An 18,951-nucleotide genomic window follows, 5' to 3' on the forward strand; every position below is an offset into this window, starting at 1 on the left:
GATCTTTTTTTTGAGGAAATAGTCTTAAATATATGTTATTTTATAAAAATATTTGCTTATTAAATAATAATATGTAATAATTTTAAATGGAGCCCTTAATAGATTGAAGGCCCAGTTATAAAGGGCTAAAGTAAAGAAGAATGAAATAACTAAAAATATATCTAATAAGTTAATAAGACACGTGGGTCAACTAAATGTAACCATGTTTGTAACAGTTGGATATTCCAATCGTACACACCCCAGTAACATTGATTAAAAACTAGCTAGTCTTTCTTTGTGGGAGTAATCTGTAGCATTTTGGATAATTTTTTTTATGATAATAATCTCAGAAAATGATAATTGCTTTTATATTACAGTTGTCACTCGAGCCACCCTTACCACCTTGATGTACTAATTCTGGTCCCACATTAACACGTAATTCAATCATGATGTAATTCAATCTTTTGGGCTATAAAAATGTTAATTATAATTAGTACAACCTAATATATATAACGCCCCTTGACACCGCCAGAACTCAGTTATCTATTACCACTATCTCTAATTCAATTTGATCGTTCGCTGAAAATGTGTTTAGTGAAAAACAGAATTAGGTTTTAAAAATGACTTTTATATATTTTTTATTTTTTTATACGCTTGTGAACATTGTGTATACAAATAATGAATATGGAAGGCAGTAAGTACAATTTGATTTTTACTCCAAGCGAGCGTTAACGAAGGAAGTATTGTACTAGCACCATCGGGCGACTGGTTACTTTCATATTTTCTCCCAATATTTCATGACCCCTAGAGTACGAAATAAGTGGTCTCCTCTTCCCGTCGTTCTGTAGTCTGACTGTCGTCCGTGTCGATTTCATTAGACAGTAATAACTGAAACTACTGGACCGATTGTTGTCTAGTGTATGAGGAATATCATGTAGATGGTAAAACACCAAGCAAAATTTAACTAATCATCAAGAATTTGATGAAGTCATATCAAAAGATTCCATATTAAAATTATTTAAATGCTATACAATAATATGCTTCCACATTTATAGTGAATCCGCTTTGAGTTTTTCCCCTTGAACATCAAAATTTTCGCAAACATTGTGATCATGATTACCTTTATATATGTGCAAGCAGCACGCCAATCCGTTCGTAGCAGCAATGAAACCATCACCCCCTTGCAACCAAAAAATCCCGTGTTCAAAGTTCTGACGTTTGGCTCCTTTTTCTTCAATTTTTATCAGACAGATGATCTTCGAAGCTACAGGACCAATTCTTGTCAAATTTTGTATGTATGTCAAGGATATTGTGTAATTAGTAAAACGATAACCAAAATGTTTCTGATCATCCTTACCAAGAATGGAAGGACGTCATCTCGAAAATTTACAATAGTAAATTTTACTTAAAGTTTATAACATAATATACTCCTACACTTGTGGTTTATGAATACGTGCTAAGTTGTCGTGAAAATCCAGGGTAAAGAAAATAAAAATTTTATTAGTGAAACTGCAAAACTAAATACTCTGGTAAATAGTTAACCAAAATTAATCAGTTTATTCCTTTCCAAAAATTGATGATTGAGAAAACTTATTGGATAAAGAAATACGGCTAAAAACAGAAATGAAATTCGGTCACGGTCGTTCTTTGACCTCCCTGGCGGCGGTTGTTTTCTGATTTCTTCAGATCCTGGGGAGGCGGCGACGCTGAAACGGGAATTGGACGGGAATTATATGCTGAAAGGGGGTGTTGCGCGACGGCCGGCTAAAATGTACCTAGTTAAAAACTAAATGACGAATTCTGTATACTTGGATGATGTAATTTTTGTTTCTAAAGAAAATATGGAATGCTTTAATCAAAATTTTCTGAGATACAACATAAAATAAAATGGTCATTTAAAGAATGATAATACCTGTTTTTTCAATTAAACAATTTCTGAAATAAAAAAATCATCCCCTGGCAAGTTAAGCTTTAGTGTTTTTTTTCATTTCGATTATTATGTATCGGTTTATCCGAAAACGACGTGAAATGGACAAGATCAATATCCAAAGTTGTCTGCAGACATTGTAACAACAATATATCACAATTTAAAGATCTAAAATCTACAATTGCCGTGCTTCAAAATGAGATCGCCACTTCTATCACCAACTTACAAGCTAATTTTGAAGCTAAATTGAACGATTTACAAATATCTATCAACAACAAACAGTCAGATCGCTTTGAAGATATTGTTACGGAAGTAACGGAGCGTCAAAATAGGAAGCAAAATTTGATTATGTTCGGTGTTGACGAACAACAAGTCGAGCTCGACCAAGTTCATTCGTCTGAGCGTGATCAATGGTCAGTAAAGGATATTTTAAAATGTATTAACCCCAGCTGTGATGACGATAATATTATAATTCAACGATTGGGTCGACGATCCGATACTAAGGCCAGACCTATAAAAATCATTCTACGTAATGACCTGGAAGTTCTAAGTTTTATAAAGAACGCCAAGACTTTACGGAATTCACCTCAGCACAAAAAGGTATCGATTTCTTTTGACAAAACCCCACGACAAATTGACTATTATAAGCAAGTCAAAAACGACATGACTATTAGGTTGAACAATGGTGAAACCAACTTGAGAATTCGACATGTCAATGGCATTCCAAAAATAGTCAAGTCTTTAAACTAACCCCAACACCCACTTGCAAGTCTTTAAACATCCTTTATCAAAATGTAAGGGGTTTGCGGTCTAAAGTTGCTAACTTTTACAATACAATTACACAGTGTGAATTTGATCTTGTTGCTATAAGCGAACCATGGTTAACCAATGATATCCTGAACAGTGAATTATCCACAGATATATTTACTATTTATCGAAAAGACCGTCCCTTAGAATCTCTAGATGTAACAAGAGGTGGTGGGGTGCTTCTTGCTGTGAGGAGCTCTATCACTGCCACTGAATTGGATCTATCGACCATCAATGACGTTGTTTCTTGCATAGATATTGTTGGTGTTAAAATTACTAGTCACAACAACCGTAAATTACTAGTTTTCGTCTTATATATTCCACCTCACACTTCTTCTCAGAACTATGAATTATTCTTCGATGCTTTTCCGTCTCCTGAAATACTGATGGAAAATCACCAAACGTTGATTATAGGCGATTTCAATGCTCCGGGCGTCTCCTCCAATTCAAACGATAAATTCTGTTCAATATTAAATTTTTTTAAAAAATTACATTCATTACAACAACACAATCATATTGAAAATGCCAATGTTCGTTGTCTAGATCTAATTTTTTCTAACTTTTAATGTGTTGTCGATAGAGCCAAATATTATTTAGTTAAGGATGATCCACACCATCCGGCTGTCTGCATTAATTGTTCTAACGTCTTCACTCAAGGCACACCTTCGTTTCACATGATGGACTGTAACAATGGATATAATTGTAAACGAGCCAACTACTCTTTACTTTATGAAAGTCTTTCGTCCATCGATTGGAGTCCTCTACAGAATATAGACGACGTTGAAAAAGCTTGTCTTCATTTTTATAACAAGCTTTACGAAGTGTTTAATTTAGCTATACCAAAATACTCTTCATCTAGGTATAGAGAATACTATCCTCTGTGGTTCACGAGTGAAATAATACGTACCGTTCAACAAAAAACTTTAGCTTATAAAAATTACAAAAAATGCAGAACGATCCAGTATGAGGAGTTGTTTAAGCTTCACGGTCAAGATCTAAATATCTTATAGAGGAAGCGTACAAGAGGTACATATCAAACACTGAGAAGTCTATTTCTGTAGACCCGAAAAAGTTTTGGGGTTTTATTCAATCCAAAAAAGGGACTACCAGAATTCCTGGTCTTATGGTGTTTGACGGTACCGAACTCTCTACCCCCTCAGACATCGTTAACTGTGTCTTTATTTGTTCTACTCCTAGGGACCACACACAACCACCCCCTATAATTAGTTCTTCTACACAAATTATCGCTTCTCCGATCTCATCACAGGAGGTGCTGGAAATTCTGAAACGATCAAAGGACTCCCTCACAATGGGAATTGATGGCGTTCCTTCTTTCATACTTAAAGACTGTGCATTGTCGCTGGCGCATCCGTTAAGTGTATTATTTAATCTTATACTTAAGCACTCAGTTTTCCCTTCTTTATGGAAACATGCGTATATATGTCCGATCCTAAAAAAAGGAAATTCAAATGATGTTACCAATTACAGAGGTATTTTTCTACTCTGCAATTTCGCCAAAGTATTTGAAACAACTTCATATTCTGATATTTATAATCAAACTAAGCAGTTAAGTTCTATACATCAACATGGTTTTACTCAGAAAAGATCGACGATTACGAATTTGGCCATTTTTTCTCAGTATGCATCAGAAGTCATAGATAAAAAAGGGCAATGCGATGTGATATATACCGATTTTACAAAGGCTTTTGATCAAATAGATCATTTTATATTGACTGAAAAATTAAATCACTTTGGCTTCTCTCAATCCTTAATTAAACTTTTCTGTTCCTATTTGCGTCAGAGACAATTTTGTGTCAAGTATAGAAATTTCACTTCTAAGCCTTTTGTTCCGACGTCGGGTGTACCACAAGGATCAAATTTGGGGCCTCTGCTATTCTTACTTTTTATTAATGATCTAGCTAATAAAATTACTTGTCAGAAATTAATGTTTGCGGATGACTTTAAGCTTTTCACTAAGATAAATGGTATACAAGATTGTGTTGTTTTACAAATGTGTCTAGATCTTGCATGTACATGGTGTACGGAGAATAGATTAACTTTTGTAAAACATATTACTGAGATTATCATTAAGGCATATAAAACTTATGGATTTATTTACCGAAACTGGAGTGACTTTCATAACGAAAGCACTTTGAAATTACTTTTTTGTCCCTAGTGCGTTAGAGGCTGGAATATGGAGCAGTTATCTAGTCTCCAATTTACGCAGTTCATCGTAGTAATCTAGAGGCCGTTCAAAGAAAATTTCTTAAATGGTTGGCTTTTAAACAAGATGCTGTATATCTATCCTCCTCAGGGTTTCAATCACTCTACTCTGCTAGATAGGTTTAATATTTTATCTCTTTATACACGTCGCAATATTTTAACAATAAGATTTTTGTACAACCTACTCAATAATAAATTAGACTGCCCTTTACTTCTTGGCAAAATAAATTTTTTAGTGCCTCGTTCTTCTGCAGTTCGCCAACATGTATTATTTTACATGTCTGCTTCTCGTAACAACGCACTAGCTAGATCTCCTGTTGCCTTAATTTGCTCGCTCTCTTTACAATGGTATTGCTAGCGGTTGTGATATATTTTTTGATTTTGCAATTATGTTTGTTCCTGTATGAAAGGCTTGTAGTAGTGTAGAATTTTAAACGATTTGCGTATATTCAGCTCATTCAAATACAGCATCCAGATGTAGTCGTAGTTATTGCATTATATATTATCAGTTATTATTTTAAGTTATTTAGTTAGTTAATTTAAGGGAAAATTTAAGTAGTTGTTATCATTATTACAATCACTGTTATGGTATTTAATTTTTCTAATTCTTTCATGTACTTAGTACAATGTAACTCTTGTGCTTACTTGATTCCGGTAAGTGGGTGTATCCTGTTGGAATCAATAAATATTATTATTATTATTAATATTATTATCATTAGAAAAATTTTAGTCATTATCGTCTTCTAATTCTTACTCTAAATCAGATTCACCTAGTGAAATAATGGAAGGAGGAAAGTCTTCATACGAAAAATTTCCGATATATTTTTCCACTCTACCAAAATAAGTTTTTCACAATGTCTACAAAAATTTTCCCAAATGTTTGGAGTACCTTAAGAGAGAGCTTCAAGTCCACCCTATCTTTGGATGAAGGTTGAGAATGTATGTGCTATGGTTAAGCAGACATTGTGGCATTTGGCGTTTTTACCAGAACATTTTGGTGGCTTGTCCAACTGCACTGAATGATATGGTGCGTTGTCCATAACCACCACACATTTTTTTTTCAGTTTAGCCTAGGCAGGAATATCCCGAGGAATTTAATTAGTTTAATTTCAACTTACATCCAATTCTTGGAGTGATATTTATATATTTTTTTAGTAATAATTACTGTAAAATATACTATTGCTTTTTCAAATATTTAAACGATAGAAAAATTATGTCTTTACAACTATAGACAGAACTTCCCTTCCCCTGAAGTACGGGCGAACAAATATAGATTATTCGAAAAACATAAAATAAAATTTTGCGAATTTTATTTTTTATGATAACTCGTGCACGTTAAAATAAAGGTATGTGTGGACTGTTAAAGTGAAGGCAAAGAAGCATGCTATGTGGATGTTTCAAGTGAGTTTTCCGAAACAAAATTTTGTGATGAAGGCGTCAACATTTTAGCAAGAATACATATAAATTTGAATAATTGCAGTGTAATACTAATAAAGACAGTACTGTTTACTCAAATATCGAGATTTAAACGAAATTTATACTCAGTTTATAAAAATAAAATAAAACTTAATAAATTTGTATTGCGATGTTAGCATCGTCCATAGCAATTTATTTCAAAATTTACAAAATAAATAAAATTTTCTAGTGCATGGCTTACATGTCTGCATTGCTAACTAAAACTAACAACATTTATTAACCACATTGTGTTTCAGATCAAGGATAGTTGCTCAAAATGGACATTTGATATTTTATGCGGCAGAGAATAAAAACATCAGCTTTCAAACTGTAGGACGTGGTGGAATTCACGTAAATAGCGCAGACATATTAAAATCATCCAAAATCGTAATTTACATCGAATGCAAGTATTCATTTTAAAAGATATTTCGTTTTAGACTAACAAAGTCTTAGAATCCATAAAAAAATATCAAATAAGCGCACAAAGATCACTTGCAAAAATTTCTACATTCGAACAACTCCTTGATGATGGCATCTTGACAAAAATAAAGACACTACAAGGGGGTGCAAACCTGACATCCGCATCTAATCAGTTTCCGCAGGATGCAGTTAATTCCGCTTCACAGGCTTTATTTACAGCTACAGTAATTCATTTTAAATTGTAGTTCGTAGTGCGGAGAATTAGGATATTAACCAGAAAAGTAAACAACTTGCAAAAGACGATACGACTTTTTACTCTTCTACTGACAACGGATGAATGTTCTAGTAATCCTTGTAAAAATGGGGCAACTTGCCAAGATTTATATAACGATTACTTTTGCCAATGTCCTGATGAATGGGAGGGGCCGCTTTGTAATAAAGATGTTGATGAGTGTGCTAGATTTGCTGGTACCGATTTAGGTTGCCAGAATGGAGCCACTTGCATAAATCGTCCAGGGACTTACGAGTAAATAAATTTATTCTATTTAATTTGAACTACTTAAAACTAATGTTCTCAGGTGTATTTGCGCCCACGAATGGTTCGGTATTCATTGTACCAGAAGGTCAAATGACTGCAAATCAGGATCTAACGTAGAACTCTGTGGACATGGAACATGCGTAACTCAGTACAACGATGTTGGTTATAAGTGCATTTGCGACCAAGTAAATTCTTGTTTTGTTTGGTTAGGATTCTTTACATATGTTCTAGGGTTGGACAAACGATAGTAACACATCCGCTTGCAACACGGACGTCAATGAGTGTGAAATGAAAAAAGCTCCATGTTCAGTCGACCCACCAGTACCCTGCGTAAATCTACCTGGAACATTCCGCTGTGGAAACTGTCCTCAAGGTAAAATCGAAGCATAAGTGGGAACAAAATTTTAACACAGATTGCAGGTTATAGCGGAAATGGATACTACTGTACCGACGTCGACGAATGTGCAACTTCAAATGGTGGATGTAGTACAAATCCGGTGGTACAGTGTATCAATACTCTTGTAAGATTCATATTGCTTGTAACATCATGACATACACAACCATTGCTATAGGGTTCCAGAATTTGTGGGAATTGTCCTGCGGGATATACGGGCGATGGTGTCATCTGCTCCTATCAAGGAGTATGCAGTGTTAACAATGGTGGCTGCCATAGTTTAGCTACTTGTCGAAATAACCCAAGTATGTAGAAAAATTTTGCTTTCTTCTTTTAATTTTAATACTCTAGGAATTAGTTCAACCTTCGTCGAGTGTGTTTGTCCAGCTAGTTACGTTGGAAATGGTATTGGTCTCAACGGATGCGTGCGCTCGCTACTACCCAGCCAAGGCCCCTGCTATCCAAATCCTTGCAGACATGGAAGGTGTAGACTTAATGGGACTAGTGATTACGTATGTGAATGTTACAGCAGGTATACGGGTAAGTGAAAATCATAGTCGCCGTCGGTTCAGCTCCTTACAGAAATTTAACAGGAAGAAATTGTGATTCATTTAGAGATTTATGTGCCACTAATCCTTGTCAAAATGGTGGTACTTGTAGATCGATTCTTGGTATTTCATACAGATGTATCTGTCCGTCATCGTACACTGGATCTAAATGTGAAACGGAGAGGCAAGGTAATTTCTTAATTTCTTATACACCTTCCGTGCTCCTCTGTATCACTTTTATCAAAATTTAGTTTTCAATTTAAAGCTTGTGGTGGTCAGCTAGCTTCGGAAAACGGTACGTTGGCTTTCCCTTCAGTTCAATTCGAGACATATGGGCATGCGTTAAGTTGCGCGTGGACTATTGAAACTAACGTAACTAAGGTACTGAACATTACTTTTTCAAGCTTCAGTGTGGAAGCATCTCCTGCGTGTAGATACGACTGGCTACAAGTAAATTCGGAAAAACATTTCAAAAATAGACATAACATTACACAACTTGTAGATTCACGACGGAAAAAACACATTGTCACGCTCTATAGGTCGTTTCTGTGGACACAGTTTACCAAACGGTGGTACAATTATCACTACACATAATGTAGTTCATCTATGGTTCAGGTCAGATCATTCTGTGGCGTCTCGAGGTTTCAACTTGACTTGGACTTCTTTACTACCATGTAAGAAACAATTGTCGACAAGTTAATTAAACGAAAACTTACATGTTTTAATAATACAGATTGCGGCGCAGAGTTAAAACAAATCATATCTCAGGGTAGCATTCACTCACCCGGTTCCCCTGGCAATTATCCCAACAATAGGTAACCACTTTAGTTTCTAATATGTTTGCATTTCTAAAAGTAATATCCACTATTAGAGATTGTTACTGGCCTTTAAAAGCTCCAGCCGGAAAACGGCTAATGTTCCACTTTTTCTCATTAATGATTGGTAACAGTTCCACTTGTGACAACGACTACCTAGAAGTAAGTTAAAGTCACAATTAGAACAAAGCTCCTATTGATGCTTTTCTACTTAGTTTATTTCAGGAACCGAATATAGCGATCCAGTTTTTTCGAAATTCTGCAACACTACACACCCGACTCCGTTGTTTTCGCCAGGAGCTGAAGTTCTGGTGCATTTCCATACGGATGCAAGTCGTACTTATCCAGGATTTCAAATATCATATTCGGTCGTAGAAGGAATGCCAGGTTGTGGTGGCGTATATACCAGATACCAAGACGAAATTCGTTCACCATCTTTTAACGTAAATTATCCGAACGATATTCAATGTCAATACACAATTCAACTGTCGGAAAAGTCACGTATAAAGATCACGTTTATGTCATTGGAGTTCGAGAACACGGAAGGATGTCAGTTTGATTATGTTGCTGTATAAGAACCATCAAATTATAGTTTCTATGTTTATTAATTAACACTTTAATTTCAGATTTATGCTGGTGGTACTGTTGATGCTCCTCTGATCGGGAAATATTGTGGAACAGACGTACCTGCACCTTACACTACAGATAATAATGTTTTGCTAATTGTTTTTAAAACTAACTGGGCCGTAACTAGTTCTGGATTTGTAATCAAATACGAAACAGGTTTGTATGTCCAGTGATTTGAAACTTTTTCTTCTCTGTTCTTATTCATACCATGATGACCAAGCATAAAAGAAATTTAAATTTCTTGTCAAAATTAAATAACAATTTTCAGAAAATGTGTCAATCTTCGAATATTTTCCGGTATTAAAATATTAATGCTTTCAGTATGTGGTGGTAAGTTTACTGCACCTTCTGGAGTTATCTCGTCTCCCGGCTATCCAAACGATCATGACCATTTCTTACAATGCATATTTGAAATAATACAACCTCTTGGACAGATCATTAAGCTAAAAATTCAAGACTTAGATTTCAAAAGCAATTCGTATCCAAAGTGCACGTACAACTATCTAGAGGTAAGTTTTTATGTGATGAATTATTATTCTCGAAAACGTTTTAAATCTCAAACAGGTTAGAGACGGACATGACGCAAATTCTTCTCTGGTGGGAACATATTGCGAAGAGGTTCCACCACTTATTGTTTCAAGTTATAATTACTTATGGTTAAAATTCGAATCAGATTCTAACAATAATGGTCGAGGATTTAAAGCTAATTATACAACTTCCAATTTGGGTAAGTAGTAAGAACTTAAAATTGGAAGTATTTAGTAAGTATAAATACACCACCTTATTTGAATAGTTACAACTCTGAAGAACATCGTACTAATCTGGATGAAGTTTCCATGTGTATAATTTAGATATTTATTAACGCAAGTCTGAGCCGTTACTTAATAAAATTCACCTTAGATTGATAGCATATAGTGCAGTACACAGTTTGTTAAAAAATTATAAAAGTTTAAAAAGTCTATTTACAAATTGTCCACAATTTACCTTTACCAATCCCCATGCATCGACGTTAAAACGCTGTTTTTGAAATTTCTTTGCGAATCACCATTCTCATGTTTGAATGTGTATATTTTCAGAAAGTATTTCGATTTATCACGTGCCATTTTAGAACCTGTTTGAAGTTCTGTTTTCTTTCTTTTAACAATGTAGTAGTATTAATTTATTATTTGCCTTACAGGCTTAATAAGAATCTCAGTAGAAGTACAAATTAACTTAATCTACATAATACAAATAAATCAATAAAAATAAATAAAATAAATACTCATTCGAGTTTTATACAATAATAATTGTTCTATTCTTTCTGCTTAGCCACCCCTTGCCTTAGTTCCCTTATCTTCCATACTGCTTTCATCGAATCCAGTCATCTTCCATCCTCGTTTAGCACTTCTTCCCTACTTTCCTCCAATTCTCTCAATCCTTCACATCCTTCCAGCACATGTTCTATTGTTTCTCCCTCTCACCCTCTCTCCAACATATCCTACACCTTCTGTCAGTTTCATCCATCAAAAAAATTATTCTCTTTCTCTTCACTTCCACACCTAAATCTCGCCATCACTCTTTTCTCGTTTATACTCTCACTATGTGTGTACTTTGGTACTTCATCCTTTACTATTTTTCTATACTCTGCATTATATCTAGACTCCGATATTCCCGATCTGCGTTCTTGCTTATCTATATCCTTATCTTTTACACTCAATTCTTCTTTCATACTCCTTCCCATTTCTCTCATTCTCTCTAATTTTTGACATGCACATTCATTTTTTTCATAATACTTGTCTCTTTCGTTCCAAACATGTTTTCCCCCTTCCTTTCTTATTTCTTTCCAACATTCTTGCAATATTTTACAATCATCTCTATTACTAAACATCTTTTCAAATCCAACTCCCTTTTATCCGCGTCCCCTCCCATTTTCTCCCTTTTTGTTTCTTCTCTCACTATATACCCCGGCGTATGTTTTTCCAATCACAATGTCCATTTTAAGTATTTTTCTTGCACTCTCTCTATTTCTTCATATTCCCTCCATCCTCAAAACTCAGCTCCGTACATAAATAGACTTTTGATCAAACTATCAAACGTCATCATACTTCTCTTATAATCATGTCCAACTTTTCTCTCTCCTGTTGCCCATACTATTCCTATCGCTTTGTTCACTTTTCGGACCATTTCTTGAATATGCGCTCTATCTGAGTTATTGCTTTTTAATGTATATCCTAAGTACTGGAATTCTTTCATCTGTTCAATCTTCTTCCCGCTCCATATCCACTCTTCCTTGTCCTTTCTTACTTTCTTTCCAAACACCACCATTTTTGTTTTTTCCGTTTTTGTACGCACTTCTCGAAACTTTTAATCATTGTTTTCATTTATTCTCTTTTCTTTGCCAGAATCACCAAATCATCTGCGTAAGCCAACGACCACACTTTCTCTTTGCCTACTACTAACTCTCCTGTCTGTGCTTTTCTGAACATTTCAACCATATGTCCTAGATACGCTGTACACAATGCGGGGCTGAGTGGGCATCCCTATCTCACTCCTCTATTTGTATAAAAACTCTCGCTCTCTATTCTATTCACTCTCGCCTTACTTACTGTTTCTTCATATATTTCTTCCATTTTCGTTACCAGGTACGCATCTACTCCCTTTCTCCTCAAATACTCCCACATTTTTTCTCTATTCACGCTATCAAACGCTGCTTTGAAATCTATGAACAATGCGTAGGTACATTCCTCCACCCTCTTTCCTTATTTCTCTTCCTACTAAATGCCGCAGGATGTACACATTGTCCATAGTACCTCTTCCTTTCATAAACCCTGCCTGACCGTCTGGTAACATACCCCTTGATTCAATCTCTTTCCGTAACCTCTCATCTAGTATCATTGCGTATATCTAGTATGACGTATTGAGCAAGGTGATCCCTCGGTAATTTTTCACATCACTTTTTTGCCCATTTTTAAATAATGAGACTATTATACCTTTTCTCTACTGCCGAGGAAACCGTTTTCCCCACCAAACTCCATCTACCACTCCCCATATCCTTTCCTTCACTCCTTCTGTCCCGAACATCCACGCTTCGTTCTGGATTTTATTCCCTGCTGGTGTCTATCCTCTTTTCAATCTTTCAATCTGTCTTCCTATTTCATCTTCTGTTATTTCCGAACCTCTCCACATTTCTTCCCTCGTTGTGATTCCTTAATTTATTTTGCAGCATTTTTCCTCACAACCTCCCAATAATTTCATTAATAAATGTATTTTGATTTTCCTACTGACTTCAGTCTTCCTTCTCCGTTCCTTGTTTGTATATCTCCATACTTCTTTTTCTGTTTTCAGGGACTTTATTGTCTTTTCTTCTTTTTCTCGTTTTTCTCTTTTTCTTTCATCACATTTTCTCCTATAATTCTCTCTTGCTTTCAAGTACTCTTCTTTCCTTCCCTTCTTATTCTTCCATTTTCTTAATTTTTCCCTTGCTTTTCTCTTCAACTCACTACATTCTCCGTTCCATCCATTACTCCTCCCTTGCCATATGTATATCTTTCTTTTTTCCGTAGCTTCTACAATTATGTTGATCAGCTCTGCTATCATAGCTTCTATATCTTCTTTTATTTCGAATTTCCTTTCTTCTAGTCTACTTCTGTATCTTTGAATTCCCTCTTCATTCCATATTCTTTTTTCTATTTCTTTTCTTTCGTTTCTTCTCTTTTGTTTTTCGTACTTTTACTCTTTTCCTTTGATTTTTATTTCTAGTGGCATGTGGTTTGATTTTACCTTTTCCCCCACTTTGAAACTCTCTATTTCTTTCCACACCTCTTCGTTGACAATCCCATAGTCTATAATTGATTCCTTCTTCATCTCCTTCCTTGTTTCCATTCAAAATTCCCCCATCCCATTTCTTCTATTATCTTCCAAAATATTTTCACTTCTTTGTTATTTACTTTGTCTTTTGATCCTCTTTTCTCTCCCTTTTCTTCATCTATTATTATTGTCCCCTTATCGCCCAGTCTTGCGTTAAAACCCTCTCCTGTAAGTATTTTTTCTTTTGTTTCCTTTTTTATGTTTATCTTGGTTTTCTCCATTTTCTTGCTATAAACGATTATTATTTCCCATCGATTGTTATCCAGTTTTCGTCAGATCAACATTTATGTAAATCGACGACCCTTTTAAGTTCTTCTTGCTTTTCATTACATTTATTTTTTCTTCTCTGTTTTCGAATTCCACTACATAAACTTTCTCTGCAATTTTGTACGCGCATTTTAACTTTACTCTCTACGTTGGCTTTCTCTTCTAAAAATTTTGTCACCTTTTCAATTATCTGCTTCTGCTCTCCTGTTCCTATTTCCAATCCCATCACATCACCACTACTTTGTTTCTTATCTTTTCTCTCTCCATTCGATCTAGTTGACTTTCTAGTTCACCCACTCTCTTTCCGATTTCTTCCTTAGCTCGCTTCCATTCTTCTCTAATTTCTTGATTTTGCTCCTGTAGTTGATCTCTTGCTTGCTTTAATTCTTCTCTTATTGTTTTAAGCTCCTCTTTAAGCTGCGTATTCCATTTTTTCAATAATTGTTTATTATTTTCTCTCATATCATCTCTGATTTGTGTCGCAAGTTCGCTGATCTCCTACTCTTACTCCCTAGGCTTCTGGCTCTGAAACTGTTGTATCAAGAGAAGAATAAAAACATTATTGTAAATAGTTTAGGGGTGCAATTAGTGATGATTAGAGAGCGGATTTCTGTCGGGCTAGACAAGGCCAAACTCGGTACGGCTCGTACGGGATGGGAATTCATTGCAGTTACGGGCTGCACTTCGTTTATTTGAGATTAGAATAACGCTGCTTCGTTGCACTCTGCTGTTAATTCCAGTTCTCATTTACTTAGCCGTTTGATTAATAAATTGTTAATTGTACTTATGGAATAAGTGATATTCAAATTCAGTGATTATCTATCAGCCGCTACTGAGTCCCGGCGATCCAGCCCGTCCCCACCTATAATCGTGACGTAGCCCGACAGAAATCCGCTGTCTAGTGATGATTGACTAGTGCCAATCAAAAGGTGTTATTTACAGGTTTTTACTTGATGTAGAGGTTATCACAAAACAAAAAATACAAAATGAAATTCTATAATTTTTCAGCTAAGCTGGATTTGTTGGACTGCACTTCAGCGGCGATAGAAGTTCTGTCAAAATAAACTTCGACCAATTGTTCTCACGCACATTGGTTTTATTATCAATGTTTCCTTATTCTCTTCAACACGAACTTAACCAAAATTGATGTTGACACTAAAAGCATTTGTGTCAAATTGCCAAAAATACATATTTCTCACAAGAATACTTATTTTCCAAAAATACATTTTTTTAGAAATCAATAGTCGTTAAGCTATTCGTAGCATGGTGTCAGCATTTTCCCGTTGCTGTGAAAATTAACTTAGTTACCTTTAACTTTACTTGTATTTCTAATCAAGGAACTGCATCATCCCTAAAATACAGCAGTCTTTGTGTTATAGGGTTTTTTGTGCAGTTTCACTGATTAGACTAGTAAAAATTAAAAGGTGTGTGGACAGTTGTGAGTGATTGTTAAAGAGATGTATTTTGGGAAATAAATATTCTTATGAAAACCTTTTCTTGCCAATTTCACACAAATTAACTTGGTGTTTATAAATCAAAGGTTTTTTACATAATTATCAAAATCATTAAACTAATCAAAGTAATTATCAACATTACTGCACAAATTTTCCATTTCGTTAACAAAATTACTGACAGATAATGATCTTTATTAACACCAATTACACTCTTAGACTACTTCGGTGTATTGAGTATTCTTCTTGTCATGTTAAATTTTCCGGTATTTCCTCAATTCTTCAACTAGTATACCTACTTCCGCAAAATCAGTTATATTTTAAAATTAAAAAGACGTTTCATTTTCTTTTCTTCAAATTTTAAAAATAAGCTCCAAAATATTGTGATTAAGTGGCATCTTCACATGAAATCGACTGTCTTGTAAAACTGCGACCATATACCAAAATTTGAATAGTTATTTACATCTGTTCGTACTCAAATAAAGTTTAAGAATGGCAGCTTCAATTCTCAATCGTTTTAGAATTTTATGAATACTGGTCTTTAAACTTATTTCGATGACCTGTTATGGATTATTCCTTGTTTATCAATAATAGTTATTTATTATACAAGCGGTTAAAGTGAATGTTTAATGGGCGGTCAGTTTAAGGCGAGAGCGGCGTATGCCGCGAGCGCCTTAAGACCGCGAGTTACACATTCATTTTAACCGCGAGTGTAATACAAAATTTTATTCAATTTTGACAACCCCAAGTCCCAAATTGTGAAAAAATTGGTGATTCAAAGTTCAGACTCGAGAAACGTCAGAATTGACAGCGACCAAATAAAAGTTTTATATGCGTAGAATTTAGGTTACAAGATCAGGTGTGTGTGTGTGTAGTATGTGACTCTGGCGACGGTGTTTGTTTATTTTAAACAAACTAAAATTATCGAAAAATTACAAAATCATGCAAGATTCTAACGACAAAACTTGCTCCCAGAAAAGACCAGATCAGAAAGTGTATCAAAAGTTCCTCAGATGGAAAGAGCAGCAAGACACTGGAGAAATTACAGAAATGGTAACCATGGTTTTAAAACAGCAAAATAAAAATTTTATTTCGCTAGCGGTTTAAAAATTTTATGGCCACTAAAGCTTTGGTTTATCCGGTAAACCAAAGCTTTAGTGGCCTACTGACGGCAAAATAAACGTTTGTTTACATGTCAAAATTGAATAAAATAATTTAGAATCCTTATAAACAGTTGTTTTTTGAATGATCAAAATTCTTGTTTGCTATTATAATTGTCTGAGACATTCTTGAGACGTCGTAGTCTACATTCTTTTGCCAATTTCAGTTCAGTAAATCTAGAATTGTTCTCTAAGCTCTTTCATACTCATGCCTCTTCCATGGTCACTCCCACTTAGGATACCATTCTTAGGAATTCTATCTACAACAACATGGCCTTTATGTTGTAGATCCTCAGTAACTGAGGACAATCAATTTTTCAAAAGAAATTATGTAGTTTAAATACAAAGTTATCTCTCCATTTCCTGAACACTTCGTGTGATTCTCTAAATGTCCCACGTATTTGGTTAGAAAAGAGAGACCAAACACATTTCAATTTTTACAGGATGCGGAGGAATTCTAAAGGAAAAAACTGGCACCTTCTCCACACCACGTTACCCAGATCTCTATCCAGGAGACCAAACCTGCAAATGGATTATCGCAGCTCCCCCGGAAAATATAATTCAGTTAGTTTGGATGAATTTTCAACTTGAGACAAGTTACAGATGTGTGGGCGACTACGTAGAAATCTTCGACAACAATACAGAAACCGGACAAGGCTCTTCCATTGGAAAGTTCTGCGGTCAAACGATTCCAGCGACAATGCTTAGCACCTCCAACTTGGTCACGGTCAACTTTCATTCAGACCCAACACAACATCTGAGTGGTTTCCTAGCAACATACAGTACTATTTTGGAAGCTAATGGTAAATATTCTGATTTGTTTCAATAAATCTATTTATTTTGTTTAGTATGTGGGGGAAATTACTTTACGGATGCTGGAACATTGAAATCCCCTGGGTATCCCCAAAACTACCCTTTGAATATGGAATGCACATGGACCATACAAGTTAAACCCGGCCATCAAATTCTATTGAAAGTAATCGATTTTAGCATAGAAAGCTATTCTCTTTGTCGATACGACTGGCTAGAGATAAGGTAATTCTCAGATACTCTTTTCCTTACATAATCCCCGTTCCAAATTTATAGAAATGGTGGCAGTGTTGCTTCCCCTCTGTTAGGAAAATTCTGTGGAACAAATATTCCAAAGTCAATTCCATCTCATGCTAATAAAATTTACGTCAGCTTTCACTCAGACATGACGAGATCAGAAGGTGGATTTAAAATCAAATGGGAAGCTACAGCAACGGGCTGTGGTGGGTCACTAAGCAGTCCAACGGGTTCCATAATTTCTCCAAACTACCCAGAACCATATTCAGTCGCTACAGACTGTACATGGAGAATTGCTGTTAGTGCTGGTTCTTTAATTCAGGTCGTCTTTTCCGAGTTAGATTTAGAAGAACATTCGAAATGTCAGCTGGATTACGTTGAGGTATTATCACAATTTTTGTTAAACAATTAAAATCTAAAAGCTGTAGATTCTCGACGGTCCATCTTTAAATTGTAAATCGTTGGGACGATTTTGTACGTCGCATCCATCGTTTATTCGATCTACTGGCAACAGTCTTACGGTGAGATTCAGATCGGATTTAAGTGGAAACGGTAGAGGATTCCAACTTCAGTATACAACAAGTAAGTTAAAATTATGTAATCAGTTTGTATTTGGATTTACCACATTTTTATAGTGTGTAATAATACACTGAAAGGCTTCCGAGGCGCTATAGAAAGTCCAAACTTTCCGAATAGCTATCCTGATTCTATCAACTGTAACTGGGAAATCGAAGTTGCTGAAAGAAATAATATCAACATATCTTTCTCTCATTTTGATTTAGGAAGAATTGACTCAAATTACGCCGGCCCCGCCGAGTCTGGCAATAAATGCATTTATGATTATGTAGAAGTATTCTCAAATGTGTTGTGTATGATAAAAAATATTTACTTAAATTTTTAGATACTCTATATTGAACCTGATCAAGAAGGGGAAGGTCCCTTCCAAAAGTATGGAGTGTACTGCGGCAATAACAACCCTCCACTAATTACTTTGAAATCTAGTCGCGCTAAAATTCATTTCGTTTCTGATAATTTAATAAGAGGCAGTGGTTTTCGATTAGAATGGCAAATTGAAGGTATGTATCTGTGTATCTAGAGTTTTAAGAGAACTAAATACCAAACGTCAATCTTTGAAAGTTTAACCCAAAAGTGCGGGTATTTCTCTTTTTCCTATGTTTAATTTTTTAACATTTTTACAGTTCGAGCGTGACAGAAGTATTGTAGCACACTTTTATGACATGAAAAATTAATGTCTATCTAACTTCATATTTTCTAATTTAATCATTAATAGTTATTTATGTATTAAGGGCGTAAGGCCTGAGTGCACTAACACGCCAAGGGCCAATCACGCTGCTTACGCCAGAGGTACATACAAAACTTTAGTACGATCGACATTCAACACAATATTTTAAGAAAAAAGTTTCGTAAAAAATGTTACAACGAAGAT

At 35.1% G+C, this 18,951-nt stretch overlaps 1 protein-coding gene across 2 annotated transcripts in view; it reads left to right on the top strand.

The window, feature by feature from the left end:
- Positions 1-623: 623 nt before the first annotated feature.
- The window catches only part of LOC135137531 (cubilin-like), a 38,540-nt gene continuing 20,212 nt past the window's right edge, over positions 624-18,951 (top strand). Inside the window, exons 1-24 of one of the 2 annotated variants that reach the window (XM_064067214.1) lie at positions 624-673; positions 6,649-6,778; positions 6,829-6,999; positions 7,057-7,337; positions 7,390-7,534; positions 7,581-7,722; positions 7,770-7,870; positions 7,922-8,048; positions 8,095-8,283; positions 8,337-8,480; positions 8,557-8,741; positions 8,794-8,965; positions 9,025-9,106; positions 9,163-9,268; positions 9,322-9,675; positions 9,733-9,889; positions 10,055-10,242; positions 10,298-10,460; positions 16,901-17,260; positions 17,306-17,492; positions 17,544-17,886; positions 17,933-18,086; positions 18,140-18,354; positions 18,406-18,580. In XM_064067214.1, the coding sequence (XP_063923284.1) occupies positions 7,638-7,722; positions 7,770-7,870; positions 7,922-8,048; positions 8,095-8,283; positions 8,337-8,480; positions 8,557-8,741; positions 8,794-8,965; positions 9,025-9,106; positions 9,163-9,268; positions 9,322-9,675; positions 9,733-9,889; positions 10,055-10,242; positions 10,298-10,460; positions 16,901-17,260; positions 17,306-17,492; positions 17,544-17,886; positions 17,933-18,086; positions 18,140-18,354; positions 18,406-18,580 (3,487 nt within the window). In that variant the 5' untranslated portion in view covers positions 624-673; positions 6,649-6,778; positions 6,829-6,999; ... (1 more) ...; positions 7,390-7,534; positions 7,581-7,637. Of the gene's footprint in view, positions 674-6,648; positions 6,779-6,828; positions 7,000-7,056; positions 7,338-7,389; positions 7,535-7,580; positions 7,723-7,769; positions 7,871-7,921; positions 8,049-8,094; positions 8,284-8,336; positions 8,481-8,556; positions 8,742-8,793; positions 8,966-9,024; positions 9,107-9,162; positions 9,269-9,321; positions 9,676-9,732; positions 9,890-10,054; positions 10,243-10,297; positions 10,461-16,900; positions 17,261-17,305; positions 17,493-17,543; positions 17,887-17,932; positions 18,087-18,139; positions 18,355-18,405; positions 18,581-18,951 lie in introns of those variants that run through there. The other variant, XM_064067215.1, reaches the window with a different exon arrangement.

Source organism: Zophobas morio, unplaced genomic scaffold, assembly GCF_036711695.1.
Source record: "Zophobas morio isolate AGI-343-1 ecotype UQ-CSIRO unplaced genomic scaffold, CSIRO_AGI_Zmor_V1 ptg000029l, whole genome shotgun sequence".
Taxonomy (NCBI): Eukaryota; Metazoa; Arthropoda; class Insecta; order Coleoptera; family Tenebrionidae; genus Zophobas; species Zophobas morio.